Raw genomic sequence first — 24,223 nt, 5'->3', positions numbered from 1 at the left:
TCGTGATTAAAATTCGATTAATTGAGCAGCCCTACATAGTTGTAACATATGGTGGGAAATGAATGACAAACTGACAACATTAAATGTTGTGAATAGTTCTGTATTTCTGTAATCTTCCAACACAAAAAAATGTCAAGAATGCACAACTAATTATTGCAGATTTGAGAAAAACATTTTTTTTTTTTTCATTTAAGAAATTTATCACATTGTGGTTGAATAAAAAAGTAATAATTGTTCAATTGATTGATTGCAATTGTTTTATATATACACATACATACATACATACATACATACGCACACACACACTGTATCACATAACCTTTCATCTAGAACACAAGATAAAAAAGTGAGACCTGGAATTATTTACTCTCTACATATATGTACATCAAATTTTAAAATAATTACATTACACTACACAACTTTATGTCCTGAGTAACCATCTTAATATCCCCGAGTCCACAATTGTTCATAACATACACAATTATTGTGTATCACGAATGAGATCCTCTCTTAAGTTCACTAGAGCAGCACATATTCTCAGTATCTTGTCTACTTTAGGAGCCATGCTTATAGGAACAATTTGTGAAAGTATTTTGTAGACTTTCAAGCGTCTGATTGCTCTTTCAACATGGATTCTTACATTTGCAATCCGACGTGTGTATGTTACCTGTTCCTCAGTTAGCGGTCTACGTTTTTTTGTGAAAGCGGGTATTACTAATCTAACTTTTCTCTCAAAGAGTAAGTCTTTAATTGTAAAACCTCTATCTGCCATGACTTCATCACCAGGTTTTAGGTATGTTAATATTCCAGAGTCCATTGTGATAAATTTGTCACTACATCGGCCGCCATATGCCGCAGACACAAACATGATTAGTCCACATGGTGCAACAGCAACCAAATATTTGACTGTGTTGTGTGAATAATAATGGCTGTATGATTCCCCTCTTGAGCCCAGATTTCTGGGTTTCTGTAAAAGGGTCTCACTGCAGTCTATAATGCATGTACTATTTGGAAAGTTCTTCTTGAAGGCTTCAGGCATAGTTGCTTGAATAGTTTCTTTTGGCAGCCATGGAATTAATGGTCGGAGAACTTCCTCCAGCTTGTCTAACCAGTGTGAGATGATCTTGCTGGCCATGCTTTGTGATATATGAAACTGGCGGCTTAGGTCACCTATTACACGGTTACTCTTTAATTTCATAAGTGTCATGAGGACTTGATCTCGGACAGGCATGGTAAATTCATTGTTGTCATATCCTTCCAGTGTCGACACAAGTGTGTTAAATGTTTCTAAGGCTATCCCAGTGTACAGCAAAGCGTCTGCATCATTTTGAAGAATGAAATATGCAACTTCATCACACTGAGTCATCTTATCCTGCACATCTTTTCTGCGAGACCTGTTGCAGTATTGATGGTCTTGTTGCGAAGGATCCTCCCACTGTGTGTGGACTGAGTGCAAATGTGGCTCAGGGGGTTGTGTGGAGATGCTGGCCTGGTCTAATTCCACTGAACGTAACACTGTGGAGTCTGAATAAGACAAAAATATGATCAGATGTACAGTCAAACTGTTAGCATAAGAGAAACTGTAAAGTGTCACTTAGCTTATTATATTTTTGAGTGAAATTTCTCATTCTACATTTTTTCACACAAATGCAAAATCATAAATGTCAACATAAAATGTTCCTAAGTCCCCTAAAAATTTGTCACAATTTTATTCAATTAATGTGATTAGATTTTATTTTGCATTCTAAAAAAAAGTCACAACTGTTGGTATTTTTGCAAAGGTTGCCTTTAACGTTTTTACTTGAGTTTTTTCGACTTGAAAAAACATGTTCTTTATAAACACAAACCTAAGACTTTTACAGCCCTTGGAGCTAATCTTTTGGCATTATTATTATTATTATAAACTTTCGTTAAAATTTAGACTTTGCTGCTAATAACCAGCTAGTGCTGATACTAACGCCATTCACCATAGGCTATTATTTAGTAAAAGTAAAGAATTGCGTGTTTAAAATGCGAAACGGTGGCAAACCACATTTACACTTTCACTTACCGGGTGCAGATTCTGTGTTTTTGTTCGTATTACTGGAAGCTGTCACACTCAAAGTGGTCCGAGTGAGCCTTCTTCTTTTCTTCGGTGGGGGTCGGTCATAGCCCAGATAAAGCTCCGGGTCGGGATGTAGCTCTGTGGGCTTTTTATCGATAAAATGAAAGGAGCAAACATAAACTCTCTTTGGAGGGTGTTTGAGTCTTAAAGCTGCCAGCCACGCCAGTTTCCGATCCTCCTTCCGCGGCATAGAGTGCAGTGCGTAGGGCAGTGGGCACGGACAGGCCTTTCTAAGTTGTTGATGCTCAAGGCAAAATGTTTCTAATGCATTTTTCAGTTTTCTTGAATTATTGTGGCAGCCGACGACAGCACACGTTGAACCCGAGCTCATCTTCGAACAGGTAAAGCCACTTATTACCGCACAAAGTAACTGATTTTGTTGTTAGCAACGACTGAACGCGGGGTCTCGCTTTGAGTAACCGGAAGTATAAAACCGGACAACGGAAGTAGTGGTCTGTCATGGCAGCCTACGTACGCTCTTACAGAAACCTGTGGATAGTATCATTGGTACTGAATCTGGCAGTGCATACTGTAGTGCTGTGCATGTGTCTGCTGTGCTGAATTTATTTTGTCTTGTCTAGAAAGTGATGGAGATAGAGGCAGATGCCATGGGTCACGAGCAGTTTTTTGTGGATGAGGCTGGTTTTCACCTCACTAAGACAAGGAGACGCGGCAGGAACATTATTGGACACCGTGCCATAATCAATCAGTGTGCAGCTATAAGTCAAAATAGTGTTGTTCCCCATCATGCAACCCCGGGCCCATATAACACTGCACATATTGTTACATTCTTGGACACCTTACATGACATGCTCACTAATGTTCAGAGACCAGAGCAGACCAGATACGTCATCTGGTCTGCTATTGAGGCGACGTTTGCCTTGAGGCGACTTTTGTTGTGATTCGGCGCTATATAAATAAAATTGAATTGAATTGAATCATTTGGGACAATGTTAGTTTCCATACGGCTGCTTTGGTCCGCAACTGGTTTAAAGATCACCCACTCTTCACTGTACTCAGCCTCCCCCCATGCTCACCATTTTTGAATCCAACTGAAGAGTTCTTCTCTGCCTGGCGCTGGAAGGTCTATGACCATCATCCCCATCAACGTATAGCCCTTTTAAGGGGCAATGGAGGAGGCATGTGGGGATATTGACCAGGCATCATGTCAGGCCTGGATACGCCATTCCAGAAGATATTTTCTCCGGTGCCTTGGACTAGGGGACATTGCATGTGATGTAGACGAAATTTTTTGGCCAGAGAGACGACACAATGTAGACTGATTTCTTTTTTTTCCCTCAGTGAAATTACTATTTTGTTTTGACTTGGAAATAAGTACTTGTGTTTGTTTTGATGTGTGTGAATAAACACCAGGGGCCCGTTCTTCGTACCTCGATAAGTAGGTTAGCTGGATTTGATTGTTGACAATTTCGCCTGATCTTGGATCGTTCGGTTCCCCGAAGCTCATCCGGGACTTGCTGTCATAGCAACAGAGCCGTAAGCGTAAACCTGCTCGGGAGCAGGTTTACTTTATGTAAAAAGGATTAGATCGCGGCCACGCAGGTATGTCCGCTTCATTTATACGAAAGCAACAGCGATATTCCACCACTGTTTCACCATAAATAAATAACATCAATGTAACTAAAGACAATGCAGCACCTGATCCATTTATTGATTTCATACAGATACATACAGGACATTTCCTAAAAAAGGGAAATGTACTATTAACATTCTATCACATGTATGTGATTATTACAGATGTAATTCATATCTCAGAGTAGTAATTGCAAATTACTTTGTGTAATCAAGATGAGAGACCACGGCTATAAAAGCGAAGGTGGATTTGGGAAGCCTGTCGCAGCCATGTCCTGTCCGTATACGCGAGCAGCCCATTGCGGAAGGTGCAAGATTGATAAGGAGAGTTCTCAGAATTCAGCGTATATTGCGGGACAGACAGGATCCTACCTGTTTTTTTTTTTTTTGCTCTGCCCTTTTCTTGGTTGCTGTTATAAACAAACAGATTATTCCAGGGTCTCTTTCCAAGAGACGAAAAGCAATATAAGTGATAAATATTACCATTCTGTAGAATATTCTTATATTTCACTTTTACCTGTTCCCATGTTCTAGTGGGTCCTGTTGTGGCTCTAATGTGAAAGGGGATATAATATAACATATTATAATATAATATAATGTACTATAATATTGGATAATATAGTGTGATATGATAAATCTACCCTACCGCCTACTGGTGTTGGCCAGAGGGGCCGATGGCGCAATATGGCAGCCTGGCTTCTGTCAGTCTGCCCCAGGGCAGCTGTGGCTACAACTGTAGCTGCCTCCACCAGTGTGTGAATGTGAGAGTGACTGAATAGTGGCATTGTAAAGCGCTTTGGGTACCTTGAAAAGCGCTATATAAATCCAATCCATTATATTTGTTATTATTAAATTACTTACGAGTTTAATTTGTCAGCAACTTTCTGCCAGCCCTCTCTCCTTGCTTTTGCAGCCTTTGCAGTGTTCCCTTGCGTTCTGATTAAACTCTGAAACTCCTGAAATCCCTCACACAAGAGTTCTTGCACTGCTGCCGAAAAATACCGAGCCGAGCGCGCTCCGTCGACATTTTCGCCGACCAATCAGAGGGTTGCCGATCAATGTTTCCACTATTGATGCGTAGCCCCTTTTACGACACCCAGTGATGTCACATGACTGCGTCCAGCTGTACTAATCGTCAACAGCAGGTGTGTTCGGGGAACCGGATTAGCGAGCTCACGGTTAGCGCGATGGTTTGGTCTTGGATGTGTCATTTGATCTTGGATGTAGTGAGCGACGTACGAAGAACGGGCCCAAGGGCCCTATTTCAGGAAGCCGGTTTAGTGCAAACTCTGAGTAAGTATACCCTGAGTTAACGAAAACTCTGGGTTTTCGGTTTCACAAAGCGAGTTTAGATTAATTCTGAGTGAGTTACTATGACGACACACTCCGTGAAGCTAACCTGCCCCCTAGCAGGTTTACTTCAACTAACCCTGACTTTCTCCGCCTCTTTGTCAGAAACCTGACTGTAGGAAGTGTCAGACATGGCGTGTTCCTTCCTTGAAGAGCCAGTAGATGTTGAAGCCCAAATTCTCCGCAGAGCTCTCCGCCGGGAGAGAGTGATTAGAGCGCGTTTGGACATTTTATCATTTCCTGATGATTTCCTGTGTGAACGTTACCATTTTTCAGCACAATCTATAATTTATTTGAATAACATCCTCAGGCCTAATATTGCTCATGTGACACATTGCGGACATCCTCTCAGTTCTGTACATATTATTTGTATTGCACTTCGGTTTTTTGCAAACGGGAGCTTTCTGTATAATATTGGTGACGCTGAGCACGTTTCCAAGGCTACCGTCTGTCGGGCAGTCAGGAATGTTACAGTTGCACTGAAACGTCTCCTGTACTCGTTTGTGGTGTTCCCCGGTCATAGACCCACAAGATTTATCAAAGAGGGATTCCACATAATTGCAGGGATCAGGATGAACGAAACTTAATTCATGATGTGGTGATACTTGAACTACTACTTAAATTTTACATTTATTCTCACGGTTCCCAGGCGTGATTGGCTGTATAGATGGCACTCACATTCCAATCATTGCTCCTTCAGTAAATGAAGGAGACTATGTGAACAGGAAGTCTTTCCACAGCATTAATGTACAGGTACATAGTTCCCTGTAGCATTTCAAACTAACAAATTATTTCATTATTGTAATGGATGCTAATTTGTGTTCTCTGCACTGTGAAGATCATATGTGATGCTGCCAACATTATCACAAATATGGAAGCCAACTGCTCAGCCTCTGTGAGTGGTGGTGGTGGAGGACCCCCACCTGTTTTTCGGGCCTCCGCTTTTTTTCTGTTGGCTATAATGGGTCACATTTGAGCATACAGAGTAAGCAAATATCCAATCCAATCCAACTTTATTTATATAGCACTTTTAAAAACAACAAAGTTGACCAAAGTGCTTTCCAATAATAAAACAGAGATAGCAGTTAAAACCATACTTTAAGCATACAATGAAATCAATAAACAAAACAAATATATAATTGAAAAAGAAGATAAAAATAAATCAACATGAGTAGAATAAACAATAAGATATACAATGAATAAGATTAACAAAGTAAAAAGATTAAGAATGACCAACAGCTGACTAAAAACTGACTACAAACTGGCTCTGATAACACTCCTAGAAGGCCTTTGAAAAAAAGTGTGTTTTTAAAAGTGATTTAAACATTTCAAGTGTTGGGGCCTGCCTAATATGGAGGGGCAGTTTGTTCCATAGTTTGGGGGCCACAACAGCGAAAGCTCGGTCTCCTCAGTGTTTCAGTCTCGACATGGGGACAGCAAGGAGTGGCTGGTCAGATGATCTGAGAGACCTTTGTGGAGTGTATTGGTGTAAAAGGTCTGACAGGTAAGACGGAGCCAGGCCATTTAAAACTTTAAAAGCAAGCAATAAAATTTTAAAATGAATTCTAAAATGGACAGGCAACCAGTGTAAGGAGGCAAGAACAGGGGTAATGTGCTCACGTTTGCGTGTCCCTGTCAACAGGCGAGCAGCAGCATTCTGGACCATTTGCAAGCGTGATAGTGAAGCCTGATCAATGCCAATATAAAGTCCATTACAATAATCAAGGCGAGTGGTCACAAATGCGTGCAAAACTCTCTCCAAGTCACAAAAAGAAATAAAAGGTTTTACTTTAGAGAGCTGCCTCAACTGAAAAAAGCTTTTTCTCACCACTGTATTTACTTGTTTGTCCATTTTAAGAGCTGTGTCAAATTTTACTCCAAGGTTGGTGACAATTGATTTGACACACGATGTAAGAGGACCCAAGTCAGATGGAGGGACACCAGGTCCATTCGGCCCAAATATAATGACTTCAGTCTTCTTTTCGTTAAAGTTTAAAAAATTCAGAGCCAACCATGCTCTGATATCCTTAAGACATTCTAAAATAGGCCTGAGGGGGTTAAGGTCATTGTGTTTCATCGGTAGATAAATTTGACAATCATCTGCATAAAAATGAAATGAGACTTTATGTTTTCTAATAATATGGCCAAGGGGAAGTAAATAAATACTAAAAAGAAGGGGCCCAAGGATGGATCCTTGAGGTACACCACATGGGAGGGGGGTGGAAGATGAATGAAATTTACCAAGTGAGACTGAAAAACTTCTATCAGAGAGGTATGACTTAAACCACTCCAAGGCAGTGCCTCTAATTCCAACATGATGTTCTAGACGATAAATCAAAATATTGTGATCTACTGTATCAAAAGCTGCTGTGAGATCCAAAAGCACAAGTAAGACAGACTTCCCAGAGTCAGCAGTTAATAAGATATCATTAAAAACTCTCAAAAGTGCAGTCTCTGTGCTGTGAAGTGCTTTAAAACCAGATTGAAATACCTCAAAAATGTTTTGACTCTCTAAAAAAGCCTGCAGCTGTGAGCACACTTCTTTTTCTAAAATTTTAGAAACAAAAGGAAGCTTTGAAATAGGTCTGAAATTACTCAACAAGGAGGCATCCAAGCCAGGGCGTTTCAGCAGAGGCTGGACCACTGCCTGTTTAAAAATTGCAGGTACATGGCCTAAAGTCAGGCTGCTGTTTATAAGCCTTTGAATATAAGGTCCAATAGTGCCCCAAACTTCTTTAAAAAAGCGAGGGGGAAGAACATCACTGGGAGAGCCAGACTTGATTTGGGTGACAATTTTACCCAGTTTAAATAGAGACACAGGTTCAAAATGGCTAAAAATTGCTAAAGGCGTAAAAATAACAGAAGGGTCATAAGAAGGGGGTAAAATATGTGCTCTAATAGACATTACACATTACAAATATGTACTTGTAATGTGCTCAGATCATTTCAATAAGTGCTTACAGAAAGAAAATTAATGTAGCCTCTAACTGCAATTGATTTACATCGGACAAACAGACCAAGCACTATGGCTCATAATACAATTACACTTTACCTGTTTGGACTATATTTTTATATTTCATTTTTACTTGCTGCCAGGAACGTTTGGGGCCTGTTGGGTTGCACCTGCGCTCACATCACATCACAAAATAAAATGTATAAAATACAAAATAAAATAAAATATAATGAAATAACGTGTTAAATGGGTGGAAATCCCTAGATCAATGTTTAAATTAACACTCACGCATTGACTCTGTCGGCTATGTTTTGCCATGCATGCTCTCTTTCTTTTGCAGCTGAGGCTGTGTTACTTTTTTTCCGCGGAATTTGCATGTTATCAGCATATGCTGCCATCAGAATTTCGGCCTCAAGCGCTGTAAAATACATTGACCGCGCCTTCTTTCCCTCCGTCTCCATGGTGACTCGCTTAATCTGTGCTCCACTAATCAGGGCTTTATGTATCCCCGTGCGCGCGTTTAACTTGGGGTTAAAGCAACTCCGCGTTGATTGAACTAATTGTTATCAGCCTTTCTGAATCCGAATATTCCGAGTTGGACAGTTCGGGGTTACTCAACCCTGAGTATCATTTTTCACTCTGAGTTTTCTAAACCGGCTTCCTGAAATAGGGCCCAGTACTTGAAGTTTGGATCCTTCTATGTTTACATCACATGCAGTGTCCTCTAGTCCAAGGCACCGGCGAAAATATCTTCTGGAATGGCTTTTTTTAAAACATTTTTACATTTTGCTTTTATGTTTTTTATGCTTCGAAGGACATTCAGGAAGATAATAACACAGAGATGAAGTCCCTGACTTTTGGACTTTTGGGGTTTCTCCAACAGCAAGTGAAAGGACACATAACTGGCGACACGCTCTTTTACAAAAGATGATATAACAATGCAATCACAGCAAGGGGGCCCAGGCTTGGCGGACCTGGGCCCCCTTGCCTTGGTGGATTCCAGAGGACACAAGTGCCTACTGGGGTCAGTGGGGGGGAGCTGGACCCAGGGAGGGGCTACTTGCCCTTCTCTTCCTTTCCTCCCCATCACCGACTGCCTTCTTTTTCCCGCTCCACCACAGTCACCCACATATGCAGAGCCCTGGGGTGCAGGTGTGTCACCAGGGTGCAGGCAATGTCCATTTGTGTCTGTCTTTACGTTGGGTGAATATTTGTATATGTGTGCATGAGGGTGGGAATGCACGCACACCGCAGACCACGGCCTATCTATGTGAGGATCTAAACGCATTCTACGCTAGATTCGACACAGCGAACACCACGAGACCGGACAGTGTGCGCACCGCGGATGACGTCAGTTTGCACACTGTGTCTGAGGAAGTGTGCGGAAGTGCTTCAGGAAGGTGAATGCACGCAAAGCTACTGGTCCGCATCCTCAAGTCATGCTCAGCTGGCTGGAGTGTTTACACACATCTTCAACTTTTCCCTTTCTCTGTCTGCAGTCCCAGCCTGCTTCAAAATGGCCACTGTCGTCCCTGTACCCAAATCCTCCACCATCTCAACATTGAACGACTGGCGACCGGTAGCCCTGACCCCCATCGTTAGCAAATGCTTCGAGAGGCTGGTCAGGGACTTCATCTGCTCTATGCTACCCGACTCATTGGAGCCTCTACAATTCGCATACCGCCACAACAGGTCCACTGATGATGCCATAGTCCTGACACTACATACTGCCCTCTCACAGCAGGAAAAGAGAGACACGTATGTGAGAATGCTGTTTGTAGACTACCGCTCAGCATTCAATACCATCGGGTTACAGGGAGGAGGTCAGCACCCTGACACACTGGTGCCGAGACAACCATCTCACCCTCAACGTCGCAAAGACAAAGGAGTTGATAGTGGATTTCTGGAGGTGCAGAGAAGTACACACCCCTATCACCATCAACGGCGCTGCTGTGGAGAGAGTGAGCAGCTTCCGGTTCCTTGCTGTACATCTGGCGGAGGATCTTGCGTGGTCAGTACACATAAACAAAACAGTGAAGAAGGCGCAACAGCGCCTCTTCTTTCTCAGGAGACTGAAAAGATTTGGCATGAGCCCCCGCATCCTCAGGACCTACCGCTGCGCCATTGAGAGCATCCTTACTGGATGCATCACCACCTGGTATGGCAACAGCACCACCTACAACCACAAAGCTCTCCAGAGAGTGGTGCAGTGTGCGGAAAGGATAATTGGAGGTGAGCTTCCCTCCCTCCAGGACATCTACAGGAAACGGTACCTGAGGAAAGCGGGGAGGATCATCAAGGACTCCAGTCACCCCAGCCATAAACTGTTCAGACTACTTCCATCAGGAAGGAGGTTCTGCAGCATCCAGTCCCGTACCAGCAGACGGAGAGACAGCTTTTTCCATCAGGCCATTAGACTGCTGAACACTTCATAGACACCTCACCTTCACTTAACGGAACTTCAACATTATACACTCCATACTGTACATTAATGCCACTTGTTTTGCACATTTCCGGCTGCCGACCTCTGTATATTTTATTTTATTTTATTTTACTTTATTTTATGTATACACACACAAACACATACACACACACACACGTTGATATAAATATTTAGTATACAGGGTGGGCCATTTATATGGATACACTGTAATAACATGGGAATGGTTGGTGAACATCCCTTCAGCAGATATTAGCTACTTACCCTTACAAACTCCAGCTACTGCAGCATCTCAACAAGGATGACCCAGATCTGTGCACAGAATTTGCAGAATGGGCAAAACAAAAATTGGAACAGGACCCTCAGTTGACGCAGAAGATTTTGTTCAGTGATGAGGCAAACTTTTATGTGAAGTTAACTAACACAACCACCGCTATTGGTCTGACACTAACCTACATTGGATGGATCCCTCCAAGACTGTTGGAACAACAAAAGTGATGGTTTGGTGTGGTATATGGGGTACAACAATAGTGGGTCCATTCTTCATCAATGGAAACCTCAAGGCCACTGGATATTTGAAATTGCTACATGATGATGTGTTTCCCTCTTTATGCACTGAAGCTGGCACGTTCCCTGAGTTTTTCTAGGAAGAGGGTGCACCACCACATTATGGGTACCAGGTCTGAGCATTCCTAGATGAACAGTTTCCTGGAAAGTTGGTTGGTCATTGTGGGCCAGTTGAATGGCCCCCAAGGTCTCCCGATCTGACCCCCTTAGACTTTTATCTTTGGGGTCATCTGAAGGCAATTGTCTATGGTGTGAAGATACGAGATGTGCAGCACCTGAAACTACGGATACTGGATGCCTGTGCTGGCATTTCTCCTGTGGTGTTGCTATCAGTGTGTGAAGAGTGGGAGAAGAGGGTTGCATTGACAATCCAACACAATGGGCAGCACACTGAACACATTTTATAAGTGGTCAGAAACTTGTAAATAACTCATGAAAGAATAAAGTTACGTTGAAACCAAGCTCACCATTGTTTTTCTTGTGACATTACCAATAAGTTTGATGTGTCACATGACCCTCTTTCTATTGAAAAAACAAAAGTTGTATCCAAGATGGCCGACTTCTAAATGGCCACCATGGTCACCACCCATCTTGAGTTTGCCCCCTCACATATACTAATGTGCCACAAACAGGACTTTAATGTCACCAACCATTCCCATGTTATTACGGTGTATCCATATAAATGGCCCACCCTGTACATATTCAGTAATGCGCATACACTCTTATATTTGTACATATATTTGTTGTTATAATCCTCAGTGTTAAGTCTAATTGTTGAATGTTGCCATTGTGTTTCTTAAATTTGTATAGTCTTAGTTTAAGCAGTAGGATCAAAGCAATTCCTTTGATCCTGAACACCTCTCCAACCACTCTGTGCTGGGGGAGGTTTTATTGTAGATACATCCTATCTGAAAGATCTGTTTCTTTTGATGTAAGCTTCCTGCGTTTACGACCCTTTGGTCAGCAGGAGGCCACACACACACACACACACACACACACACACACACACACACACACACACACACACACACACACATTCTCACATAACACACACACACACACATTCTCACACACACACACACACACACACACACACACACACACACACACACACACACACACACACACACTTACATACAGTGCCTTGTCTACGTAACCAAAGGGGGGTTGCAAGGGGAGGTGTTTTGTAAGCTATTGTTTGAAGTTTGTCAATAAAAGGCAGCGAGAGGAGGCCACCATTGGGGTCATTGTCATGCTGGACACAGATGAGAGGCCTCCCTTGCGCAAGTAATGGATCGATCGACTGTCTTGTTTTCTTCATGATGAATAAGTCTCTAGAATTAGCGGGGTTTGTGGAAACACAGACCCAACACTCAGATTACCCATTCTTATATTTTGCTTGTTCTCATGTTATTGTATTGTATTTTGCACACCTCTTTTGCTTGTGAAGCTTGCACATAAGAATTTCACTCGCATGTTCTGTACCAGCGTACCTGCACGTGTGATGTGACAATAAAAGTGATTTGATTTGTTTGTGTCTGTGTGTGCCTGTTTGTCTGTGTCTATATCTCAGGTCCGGTCTTACACTCCACCTCTCTGGGAACATCTCAGGCCCTCCAAAGTATGGAGGCCTATCTCCCCCCAGCACGCTCCCTGCTGGTAGCTGATGCCCTCAGGTGTCGGTGCGTTGGTGGCTCTTGGTGTCCGGGGCTGGGCGCTCAGGTATGCACCTGCTCACTCCTGGTGTCTACTTGGTGGGGCCAGGCGCCCGAGGTCCGGTTGGGCCTCTTCCGGGGTGTGGGGGGCCCTCAGACCTCCAGCCTCTGGACCTACGGCTCGGTTCACTCTGGTGGCCCAGCCAGGTGGCTGCCGGCAGAGCCCGCGGGCACGTCACTGCAGCCCCCTCTGGCTTCTGCTCTGTGGCTGCTGGGTAACCCCTCAACTGGGGCTCTCCTCAGCTCTTCCCAGGAGGGTGGCACAGATGCCCCTCTGGCGTGCTCATCCACACAGGTGTGCACATGGATGTTCACTGTTCATAGACACAAACTATACCTTTCTTGGCTGCTACCTCAAAGCACATTGTGCGCTGTCGGTCCTGCGTGCTGCACAAACACATTCAATATTTACTATTTACTGTTATTTACACTTAGCAAGATTAATGCAATGGTGTCATGTTTATTATGTTGCTCTCTTTTTTGCTTGTTTTCTCTTTTTTTCTCTCTCAACAGGTGATCTGGGAGAATTTTTTTTTCTTCTTAGGTGCCCTTTCTCACTGTCCATCTTCCCCTCTGTTTTTCTCTTCCTTCATCTTGCTTTCTTCCTTTCCTATCCCCCAGCAATGTCTGTCCCGTGTGTAAGAACTGAAAATAAAATAAATAATAACAACAAAGGTTGATCAAATGGACCAATACGGCAAGGCTGTGATGATCACAGGAACCCAGATCCCTGCTGGCACCACTGCTCACACTGTAACAGCTGGGAAAGGCTCCGGCACCCCTGTGACACTAAAATGGATCATTTAAAACACCCCTGAGTAGCTTATCAGTGTGTGTTCAAATATCAGTCCTGTACTGCCACCTTCAGTATGATAGTTGAGATAACACATAACATGTGAACGCTTCCCCCCTTTTTGAACACCATAAAGACAGATATGGTTTCAGCTCGATTATTTTATAACAGGCTCAAAGTTCAGCATTTGACACACTGTATACCTGATCGAACCAGATTCAACAATGAGTGTTAACCTGATAAATTAATATTTTTCCAGCATTATACTTTGATTAAGAAGAACTTGAGCCTATTTTTTCCATAACTCTGAGCATATATGAGGGATCTGCAGTTGATAAGCCAAAGTAAGTTCAGGCCGCAGATTAATGATTTTCAGACTTCACCTTGTAGTCTCACACAACTTTCCACAGGTAAGTCTCTTTCAAATTGTGTATTTAGTGTGTTCAAGTTCTACATGCTTTTCTGATGTCTAGTTATAAAGTCTAATTATAGTATAATTTATTTCACTGTCATGAATAGATCTTTGTAAATGTTATCAAATGTTTTAGAAATGAATCACCGAGATTTTAAATATTTGACTGGAGAGCAGAAAATAAAGTTTTTATAGTTAAAGTATACTGTAGAGGTCTGAGCAGAGATATTCTATTGAATAACTCAGTACAGTATCTATGAAAAGTCATACAGAGAACAGAGATAGCACTGATCAAAGGTTATTCTCTAATGTGCAATTTGGCACTAATGCAAAATAATGGGTTTGCTTTAACCAACAACTTTATGTCTGTTGCTTTAACTCTGGAGTTACTGGAGAGCAATAACATGTTAAGTGAAAGTCATGTTGATGACCTCATGAAGGTAGTTAATATACTGAAATAACATCTAAAATGTGTTTTTAGTCTTGAATAAGTTGATTTTAGATATGAAATGAACAAATTATTATTATATTAATGAACTTTTGTGGCCACACTTGATGTATTTTCAGAGGAGGATGCTTCCACAGATAGATGCCCTCTCCCTTTCTCCAGTCAAAGTCTTCAGTATTTTCATTTTCCATCTTCTAATATACCTAAATAAAGGTAAATTTGATGTTACATGCATTATATCTTTTATTATCATTGGTGCTAATGTACTCACTTTTTGTGCAGCAAGACTGTATAAAAACCATACAGTTATTACAAAATGGTGCAAATTTGTTACATTTGGTTGAATTGTAATTTGTACTTTCATGCTTTTTTTTTGTTTCCTGCCTGCCATGCTGAGTATCATCTTTAAGTTTGATATATGCATTCACTCCTGCTGCAGAAATTAATAAACACTTCTTTCTTTCTTTCTTTCTTTCTTTCTTTCTTTCTTTCTTTCTTTCTTTCTTTCTGTCTGTCTGTCTGTCTGTCTGTCTGTCTGTCTGTCTGTCTGTCTGTCTGTCTGTCTGTCTGCCTGCCTACCTACCTACAGCGGAGTCTCAGGTGGTTGGTCCACATCAGCCAGTAATTGCATTAGTTGATGATGATGTTATTTTACCATGTCACGTGGAGCCTGCAGAGGATGTGACAGCTCAGATATTGGAGTGGACACGATCTGACTTGAACCCAAGATTTGTCCATGTGTGGCGATCCGGTCAGGATCTGGTGAATACAAGAAATCCTTCATACAGGGGAAGAGCATCACTGTTCATCAATGAACTGAAGCGTGGAAACATTTCACTGAAACTCTCCAGAGTAAAACTCTCTGATGAAGGAACCTATGAATGCAGCATTCCTTTAATGGGGAAAAAATATTTTGTTAATCTTGTGGTTGGTAAGTAGATACACGTCACATGTTCATGGTGTAGTGGATTTAGTTACAGTGAAAATTAATATTTGTGCAGGATGAGGAAAGATTTTATCCCAGAAATGTTTATTTATTACCTTTACAAAGAGAAAAAAACCAAACAAATCAGAATTTTGCAATAATAATAATTTCATAATTGTGAATTACTGTACAAAATGTTTTTTTCAACTATTAATATCTTTCTTTTACTCTTTTTGCTCAGCATCTGATGCTGCCACCTCACCTGTCATCAGTTTATCAGGGATTGACAAAAACAGAGGAGGAGTGGTGTTACAGTGTGAGTCTGCAGGATGGTATCCAGAGCCTGAGCTGCTGTGGTTGGACGGTGAGGGAAACCTCCTCTCTACTGGACCTACAGAGACCCTCAGAGGTCCTGATGACCTCTATACTGTCAGCAGCAGAGTGACTGTGGAGAAGAGACACAGCAACAAGATCACCTGCAGAGTCCAACAGAGGAACACCAACCAGAGCAGAGAGACACACATACATGTTCCAGGTTCAAATTATATTATTACATTTATGATAGAAACACTTTGAATATCTGAAGTCCAGTTTTATTGAAATGTTGTGTTTTTTATGATTTCAGAGGATTTCTTTAACATCCTGTCCAGTTCTCCCTCAGTCACGGACACGTCGCCTGTTAGTTTGGCTCTTTGCATCATCTTGTTAATTTTATCAGTTGTTGTTCTTGTACGTAGAAAGAGGAAACACATCAGTAAGTCACTGGTTAATTATTCTTTACCGCTACTATGAATCAATGTTTTCATTGAGACTCTGATGAGAGTTTTAATATTATAATCCAAGTTTTGGCATTTCCTTCTTATTTAATTTTAATTTCAAAAAGAGACCAACAGAAGGCCAAAGGATCACATTGGAGATTTTCAAGTTTCCACGGACGAAGACAGAGAGAAAGAGCAACTCAATACGAAGGTAAGAGGAAAAACTGAGAAGCAGAATTAACTTGTGAGTAGATAAACACACAATATCAAGATGTTCATTGGTTTTCAGGAAATTGAATACTAATCAAACAAAATGTTACCATCGATTTCTCACTTAGATAGGCAATATTTATGCTCAGTATATCTTATTCAACACAATTTTATAATGAAACATAAAAATAAGAATATCAGGTTTTAAAACAGAACCCTAATATGAAAAACAGGGCTAAGTGTAAACGTTTTGACCTTGTCATTGTGTTTTATATCATTTGAGCAGATCTACTGATGTGGTTGTAAGTAGTGTTGGGCTCATACTGTAACTCACATTACACTTTAAAGTAATGAGTTAAATTACTTATCACTTTGAGTGAGTAATCTGTTACACCATGTGTTATATTACTTTTGTGCTGTCCATAACAAGGCCTGAAACGCACTTTGATATAATTACCGTTTAACAACATGAACCTCGACAGCAGTCGCACAGAGTGACATAAACCTTCATCTTAACAACATCAGAAGTACAGACAATCTGTATTAGATGTACAGATTCTAGGGTTAAAAAATACTGTTATGTGATTACTGGAAAGGTAATTAGAAAAGTAATGTTTGACATTACTGTGCTACAGCAAAATGTAATGTGATTACACTAATATTTTACAAAGTCATGTGTTAGACCAAACCCTGATTATAACTCTGGTAATTAAATGGTGTTTATTATTCACTTTATTCTCTCTTTCTCTCCTTCCATTTATTATTTTTTATTATCGAATTATCACCCCTGTTTAGCTGTAATGTAAAGTACTAATGTCATGTTGTCCACATTACAGTTTTTCTCGATTGGTTTGGCTCATTTCTTGAAACCGAGATGACAATCTCAAAACCATAAGGTCATTTGGCCAAACAGTCTTACAGTTCTGCCCAACATTATAGCTCACTAGCAAAATCAAATATCCTTCCCCAAACTCTTCGTCCATGCTTCAAAAGCAGATTCCTTTCCCATATAAAAGGTCAGTACAGTCAAAATAGCACAGATCCTTCTCAATTGCCTTGGCATATGTGCATTCATTTAGTGCTTTTGTCAAAATAACCTGGATGGTTTAGCACAACACCATGAATCCCCTGCAAAAGCTCATATCTCTCCCAAAAGAGTTTATCCATGTGTCAAAACTAATTATCCTTCTCATATAAATAGTCAATGCCCCCAAAATGCATTATACCTTTGGCATTGTTTAAGCACTGCAAGTCAAAATGCTTAGACGTTTTGTCACTGAGGCACAGGTCTAGCAACAGAATACCACTATGAATAAAACTAAAAGATTTTACAGTAAAATCAGCCTCCAATAAACCACTCATACTCAAGGAAACTGTAAACATTTTTATTCGTACAAAGAAATGTTAACATTAGAGAACATACTGTGAAAAGAAAACATATACAGGATTCTGTAAATGTGAACAGTCATAAACACAAACAAAAAACAAAAAAAACAAAAAAAACTAGCCTACCATACTGTAAATAAAGTTTCAGAACTATAGTACAGTAATATTTTCAGTGGTCGCCATTGTCACCCTCTCTTTCCTGGCCACCATCCTCATCCCCCTGGCCATCGACGCGCTGCTCTCTGTCAGAGTTTCTCTCAAATGGTACCCTGTAAATCTGTTTCATGGTCATCTGATGTTTCTTCAATACCCGGTCTATTGTGGAGATGCTGATAGAGTTTATATTTTGGAACATTACATTGTCTAGCAGGATTGCATTACGAATCTGTCTCAGTGTGATGGCATTATTTGCAATGACCATGTTGCATATTTCTCGTTCTTGTTGTTCATTTTGAAGTTTTCTTCTGCCACCCACTTGAGGCTGTCGTCCAATCCTAGACATACAAGTCAAAGGTCAACACTGTAAATTTGTTACAAAATGAGTTACCAATGTAATTGTACTGCTGTTTTATGGTACTAAAAGTGTGATGCACTGCACATACTATTCACAGTATTTTCTCCATTTTTTTTTTGTCATTTTTATAGTATCATATGACATCACATGAAGATATTACAGTACTCTAGGCCTACACACACACCAACACTGAATAGTTCAATAACATAGTTCTGTACCTGTTTTCCCTGCGAAAGGTTTGGATGATGGGGGAGACTGTGGACCGAGGCACATTAGGCTGCACTCGGCGACCTGCCTCTGCCATTGTGAGGCGATGGTTTATAACGTGGTCAATAAGGGACATCATGGTGCCTCCGTGCTCCTCGGCCTCTTCCCCCTATTCCTCCACGCATTCGCACTCCTCCTCTTCCTCTTCTTCTTCCTCCTCTTCCTCGAGCAGGAAGTTGCTGTTGTACTTGGTGAGGTGCTTCCATGTTCACACTGCAAATGAAACTGGCCCCGGGCAGCAGTCATAATCATAGACAACACCTGTCAGGTATCTAAACAACCTGTTTGATTGGTCATCTGAGATGTGGGAAACTGCTCCTTCGTTAGTTCTAATTTCACCTGATTGATTGTCAAGTACTGTCATAACTTTATCAAATGTTCCAAGATATTCTTTCATGGTATTATATCTTTGACTAATTTTGACAGTTGAACAGACAATTGTGCATATGATGACTTACACAATGAAACCATTCTGATATGTTTTGGAGTGAGTAACCATTTCACTGAAAAATCAACTAATCAGTTTAGATCGCCAAGATCTATTTATTTGGAAAATGTGCTAAATGTGGGCTCATTGTGCTAACTGTAGCTACTTGTACATAATCATTTGAAAAGAAGCACAGAGTCACTTGAGACATGTACTAAAGCATTTGCAATTTGATAAAACCAATGGAAAATGACATTCTGTTGTGAACAATTGCAAGGTGGTTTGGAGATTTGTCCATGTTATTTTGAGAATGTCATCTCGGTTTCAAGAAGTGAGCCAAACCAATCGAGAAAAACTGTAACTTAATATGAATTTGAAAAACTGTATTATCTTGTAATCTCTGCCATCTCTCAATGGAAGTTGCCAATAACTTCAAGGCAGCAGCTCCAGGAGGAACAACAGAGGAGGGAGGATGCTGAAAATAAACATGGCAACCTGCAGAATGATAAAAAAAAGGTTGATATTTGTCATTTGTTATATGTTTTGTGTGTCTTTGTCTATTAAAAGCTGTGATGTCTCTCCCTCTTGTCTGCAGCTGGAAAATGAGCTCCAGGATGAGAAGAAGAGGAATGTGGAACAAGAAGCAAAACTCAACGAGGTACATTTTTCAAATATTTTTTTTCATCTTTATTTGATCTTTTTACATTTAATACTAAAACTGTTACTAAAACATATTTACAACTTAAATAAAATGTTATTATTTTTGTGTCTTAAACATGAACATTTCTTCCTTCTGGTCTTTCTTCATGTAACATTTCACCTGCAGTTGGAGAAGAAGAATACTGAAATCCTCAATCAGCTCCAGCAGGAGAAAGAAACATTAGAGGAGCTGAAGAAGCAGCTGGAGTCCAAACATCAGGAGGTTTGTGTTTCAGTTACAAATATCCTGAATTTACTGACTCCAAACTCTTTATCTCTGTATTGTAAAGAGTTATGGAGGAAACTTTATAAATTAGAATAAAATGATCAGGCTCTTAATTCTATATAGTACAATCATTCAATTAATCACTCACATATAAAAAAATATGTTTTTTCATCTCATCTCTCTAATTTTATCTTCTCAATTGCAGCTTTCTGACAGCATCAGTGAGCTTAACAGTGAGAAAAGTATGAGGGAGAGTGAAATAAACACCATCAGGGATCAGCTTGAGTCCAACAAACAGGAGGTTCATTTCATCATTTGATACTCAGCTGTCTGTCACTGTCATATGAAACATATTTAAACATGTCCAGCATGTTCTTCATCTGCTAAATAATTTTTCATCACTGGTGGAGAACCTTATTGTCTCCAGGATCTAAAGGATCAATTCTGCTCCAGCTTTTTATTGAGCCAAAAAGCTGCTGTTTCAAACAGAGGTTATGTTAACCAGTTATAGAAAGGACCAGGGGAGCACAGAAAATTCATAGAAATATCACCACTTGCCTCAACATTGACATAATTTAGAGCAAACATGAATTATGCAGCTTGCTGTTGTTCATTTTGTTGAATTACAGCTGTGCGTCAGGCTGCTGTGTGACACATCCTGCAGACATTATGTGCATGTTTTGCTGTCTTTGAAGGTGCAGCTGATGGAGAGGAGCAGAGACACTCGTGTGAAAAAGATTGACCCTAATCTGAGCGTCATTTATTGCATCAACTCACAGTTCATTATGCTGTAGAACACGTTACATGTATTTCAATATTAACTCTGAGGCACTGTGGTTGGAAACATGTTGTTCACAGTGTGAAGCTTCAATAATTTTGTCACTTTTATCAACAAAGCGCTGCAGAAACATCAACATCTGTCTGACTTTATTTCTGACAGATGATCAAATCTGAAATGGAGAAGGATGAAATCATTACGAAGCTGAGGCAGACGATCCTTACACTGGAATCAAAGGTCAGTGGAAGTATCTGAGTATACAAAGATCATCATGGACATATGTGATGGCTGTCATACTCAGACCGGCACACTCTGTGTGTACCTCTCTGTGACTTTCTGTAAAGTGGTTGGTAGCACAGCAGCTGAAGTGACGTGTTTAATGTGATCAACCTGCTACTTTCTGACTTTCTGTTGAGAAACAAGAACAAGAAACAAAACGTGTTAATTTAAAAGAGGATTTCATTGTATTATGATCTTTTAAAAGAACATGTGTGTAGTCTGTTCTTATGAGTCTTTTTCCCTTTTTCTTCAGCTCCAGGAGGAGAAAGAGAGAAGGGAGAAACCTGAGAAACAAGTTCAGATGTTGCCAACTGAAACAGAGGTTTGTGTTTTTAATTTGGTCATGAGCCACTTACCTGTTGTCAGCTTTGATCTCTATCTTTATGACACTAACCAAGAAAAATTAAACCATCAATGACAACAAACGTGAAACAATAATGGAATCAGATTACTAGTGACAATGAAATCCAGTGTAATTAAGCAATATATAAATCAAGATTAGTTTAATGTATTTGTTGTCCTTTTAATCCAGTTTGATAAAGGTTTGATTTTTTGAATTTATGTTTGAATTCTTTCCCCCAAAAAGATGACAGCCTCCCTTAATTACAGGTTTACTGACTAATGTCTGATCAAATCTTTTATTTTATAGGCAGAACTTAAATATGATTTAAAGGGTATTTCCTTATAGGTTTTGAAGAGGTAAAGAGTAAAGAAAAGGATGCTTTTAATTTCAACAGGCAAATTTAGTTATTTGTTTTACTTTATTTACATTCGTTCTTTCATGTCTCCCATTTTCACTTTTTTCATGTCTTTTAATGTGCAGTTAAAGGAAAAACATTCTGAAATGAAAAATCAGCTCCATCAGGAGAGAGAGAAAAGGCAGCACATTGAGAGGAAAATGGAGAAACTAAAGGAAGTTCAAAACGCAGGAGTTTCATCTTATCATTATCAGTTTCTGAAATATGAAGTGCTAGGAAGGAAACTTTAGTAATGTAATCTTTATTTTATAAAACTGTTTTGTTAATGTGCAATTTCTACACACTGAAGTTGATAAAGAAATCAATGATTTCAATAAATGTATGACATAAAAATGTTTCCATAGTAGATAAGCCTGAAATATTGAAAAAGGGGATAAAAGAAGAAAGAAAAACAAAAGTCACACATCTTAAGAAAGTCTCTTTCTCAGTTTAATGTAAAGTGCTGGAAGAGAAACTTTGGTAACAAATGTCTGCACATCTGACTGTTTCTGTACACTGAAACAGATGAAAAGTACAAATTTTACTTTTCAATTAATAAAAATATTTTTATTGTAGATACCAAACCCATAATTAATATGTACCAATTCTTCAGCTGAGTGATGCAGTTGTAAACCAATGTTGGTATAAAGGAGTATTATTATTAATATTTTGATATAATGAAAATAATTTAGACTGTGTCATGTATCTAAGCAGTGTCTGTAAAGCATTTATTTAAATGCACAATGATATGCTCAAAGCGAAATAATCAGAAACTTAAAAGCACAAGAAAACTAAACTAGGAAACATAGCACACTATTCAAGATCAAAGCAATAATACATAAAAGAAAAAGTCTAGAAGACTAAACACTGGGTCAAAGACCATGACAGCAAGTGTATAATCTGGTCTCATGAGTCTTTTTATTCAACTCCAGGAGGAGAAACAGAAAAAAGAAGAAACTGAGAAAAAAGTTCAGACCTTGCCGATCAAAGCAGAGAAGGTTTGTGTTTTTAATTTGTTCACCAGTGAGGAGCGCACACGTATTATTTATTTAGGTTTGAGAAAAAGAACTGTAATTACATGGTCAGGAAATCCAACGCCAACAAAGAAAACAACCATTTATTATTAATTAATGATCTGATTAAATGTCAAATAATATTAAAGAAATGTCTGTCTACTTTAAGGAAGAAACAAATCTAAAAAAAATTCAAATTCAAATTCATTGTTAATTAATATATTTCACCAATTTTTAAAATTTAAACTATTGGCATCTGTGACTGTGTTGTGTAATTACTCGTGTGCCTTAAAAACAGCATGTCTCACATTCCTTAATGCTTCTGACTTGCAGATTTCTCACATCAAGAGTCCGTCCAAGCAGAAGAAAAAGAGACTGAAGGAGCCTCAGAAAGAAGTCAAGGCACAGCCCAAAGATCAGTGCTGTGCTTTCTGATTTGATTTTTATTTTTAAAGAATTAGTTTAAATTTATGTTTACATCAACAGCTGGTGAGACAAAGCAAATTGCAAGGCACCCATATGTGTGCGTGTTTGTACGACAGAGAGCAATTTTAAAATGTGTAACTTTAATGCTGTTATATGCACCAACTGGTCGCAGCAGATGGCCACCCCACCCTGAGCCTGATTCTGCTCTGATTCAGGTTTCTTCCTGTTAAATGGGAGTTTTTCCTCCCCACTGTAACCAAGCAACTGGACTCACATGGGTTTTTTTTTTATTGTTGGGGTTTTCTTTGTATTATTGTACGATCTTTACTTGACAACAATGTTCCCTCTAATTTTTCACGTGTCTGAGCGAACACACAAACTCCCTGAGCGATCCCTTGGACCACTGTGAGCGACATCAGACGTGTGCACTGTGGTCACGCCGGCATCTAATCCATCCAAGTTACATGGTTTATTAAAATAATCAAATTACAGCATTTACGTTTATGTTAGACTACTTTTAATTAACTGCTTTAGCCCACTTACAATGAAAATTTAAAAAAAAAAATCTAGTCATTGTAGTATGTTAACACTATTATATAACATTATATTAACACATTAATTATAATATAATATAATTATAATAACACTAGTATAGTATTATGGAAATAAAAATAACTTGAACTCCAATTTCGAAAACACAACTTAATTTTTTTTTTTTTTTTTTTTTTTTTTATAAAGCTCTGACTTGTATTATGAGTCTGTGGTTTGGGAGAGAGTCCTGTCTGCAAAATACAGTATATAATGACCAATGTTGGGCAATTAATTATATAGTTACTTCTTCAAAAAAGTTACTCAGTTTGGCAAACAAAGTTTTTTGCAGCTATTTTTTTTTAAATGCAGCCAAGGCGTTTTTAAATAAACATTTCAAACTATTTACAGAACAACCAGCTGTTGTGCATCAAATCTAACGCCACACAAATTATTTGTGCCACTCCAAAAGTAATTTCTGTCCACTATGAGATAAAGGAGAACAACAGCCTGGTACCTGCAGGCCTGACAACAGCAGATGTATCACTCCTGTAACACCTGTAACATTCAGCAGTCGCCTCATTGTTCTGACACACACAACAAAACTACACTACACACTAACTACACAAGATTTGCGCTAAACGTCTCAAATCTCTCACATCTCAAAGCACCGCC

The 24,223-nt window shown here is 39.7% G+C and overlaps 2 protein-coding genes across 2 annotated transcripts; one reads left to right on the top strand and one right to left on the bottom strand.

Annotated features, from left to right (window-relative positions):
- Nucleotides 1-188: 188 nt before the first annotated feature.
- On the bottom strand, nucleotides 189-2,294 carry LOC146713556 (uncharacterized). The gene is made up of 2 exons (XM_085438637.1): nucleotides 2,051-2,294; nucleotides 189-1,524 (listed from the first exon to the last, which is right to left on the bottom strand). Exons 1-2 carry the CDS (start codon nucleotides 2,292-2,294, stop codon nucleotides 482-484), a joined length of 1,287 nt encoding a protein of 428 aa, XP_085294763.1. The 3' UTR covers nucleotides 189-481.
- A 4,180-nt stretch (nucleotides 2,295-6,474) lies between these two features.
- On the top strand, nucleotides 6,475-23,244 carry LOC146713555 (uncharacterized). Its single transcript, XM_085438624.1, has 14 exons — nucleotides 6,475-6,551; nucleotides 6,690-6,727; nucleotides 7,607-7,711; nucleotides 14,965-15,306; nucleotides 15,542-15,835; nucleotides 15,926-16,054; nucleotides 16,184-16,269; nucleotides 19,458-19,520; nucleotides 19,689-19,784; nucleotides 19,993-20,088; nucleotides 20,728-20,802; nucleotides 21,098-21,166; nucleotides 22,514-22,579; nucleotides 22,928-23,244. Exons 1-14 carry the CDS (start codon nucleotides 6,475-6,477, stop codon nucleotides 23,027-23,029), a joined length of 1,638 nt encoding a protein of 545 aa, XP_085294750.1. The 3' UTR covers nucleotides 23,030-23,244.
- The last annotated feature ends 979 nt before the right edge of the window (nucleotides 23,245-24,223 follow it).

This window comes from Copadichromis virginalis, linkage group LG3 (genome assembly GCF_057382275.1).
Source record: "Copadichromis virginalis isolate Kocher_CV1m ecotype Utaka linkage group LG3, C_Virginalis_male_GT1.1, whole genome shotgun sequence".
Classification (NCBI taxonomy): domain Eukaryota; kingdom Metazoa; phylum Chordata; class Actinopteri; order Cichliformes; family Cichlidae; genus Copadichromis; species Copadichromis virginalis.
The sequence above is the reverse complement of the archived record's forward strand: the minus strand, read 5'-3'. Positions and strand labels throughout refer to the sequence as shown.

Bases quoted from the DNA above. Each gene is read 5' to 3' on its own strand.
- LOC146713556 (XM_085438637.1), bottom strand. From the start codon at position 2,294: ATGCCGCGGAAGGAGGATCGGAAACTGGCGTGGCTGGCAGCTTTAAGA. The intron at 1,525-2,050 runs GTAAGTGAAAGT...TGTCTTATTCAG, and splicing joins AAACACAGAATCTGCACCCG to ACTCCACAGTGTTACGTTCA.
- LOC146713555 (XM_085438624.1), top strand. From the start codon at position 6,475: ATGGGGACAGCAAGGAGTGGCTGGTCAGATGATCTGAGAGACCTTTGT. The intron at 6,728-7,606 runs GTGAAGCCTGAT...CTAAAATTTTAG, and splicing joins GACCATTTGCAAGCGTGATA to AAACAAAAGGAAGCTTTGAA. The intron at 16,055-16,183 runs GTAAGTCACTGG...AATTTCAAAAAG, and splicing joins TAGAAAGAGGAAACACATCA to AGACCAACAGAAGGCCAAAG.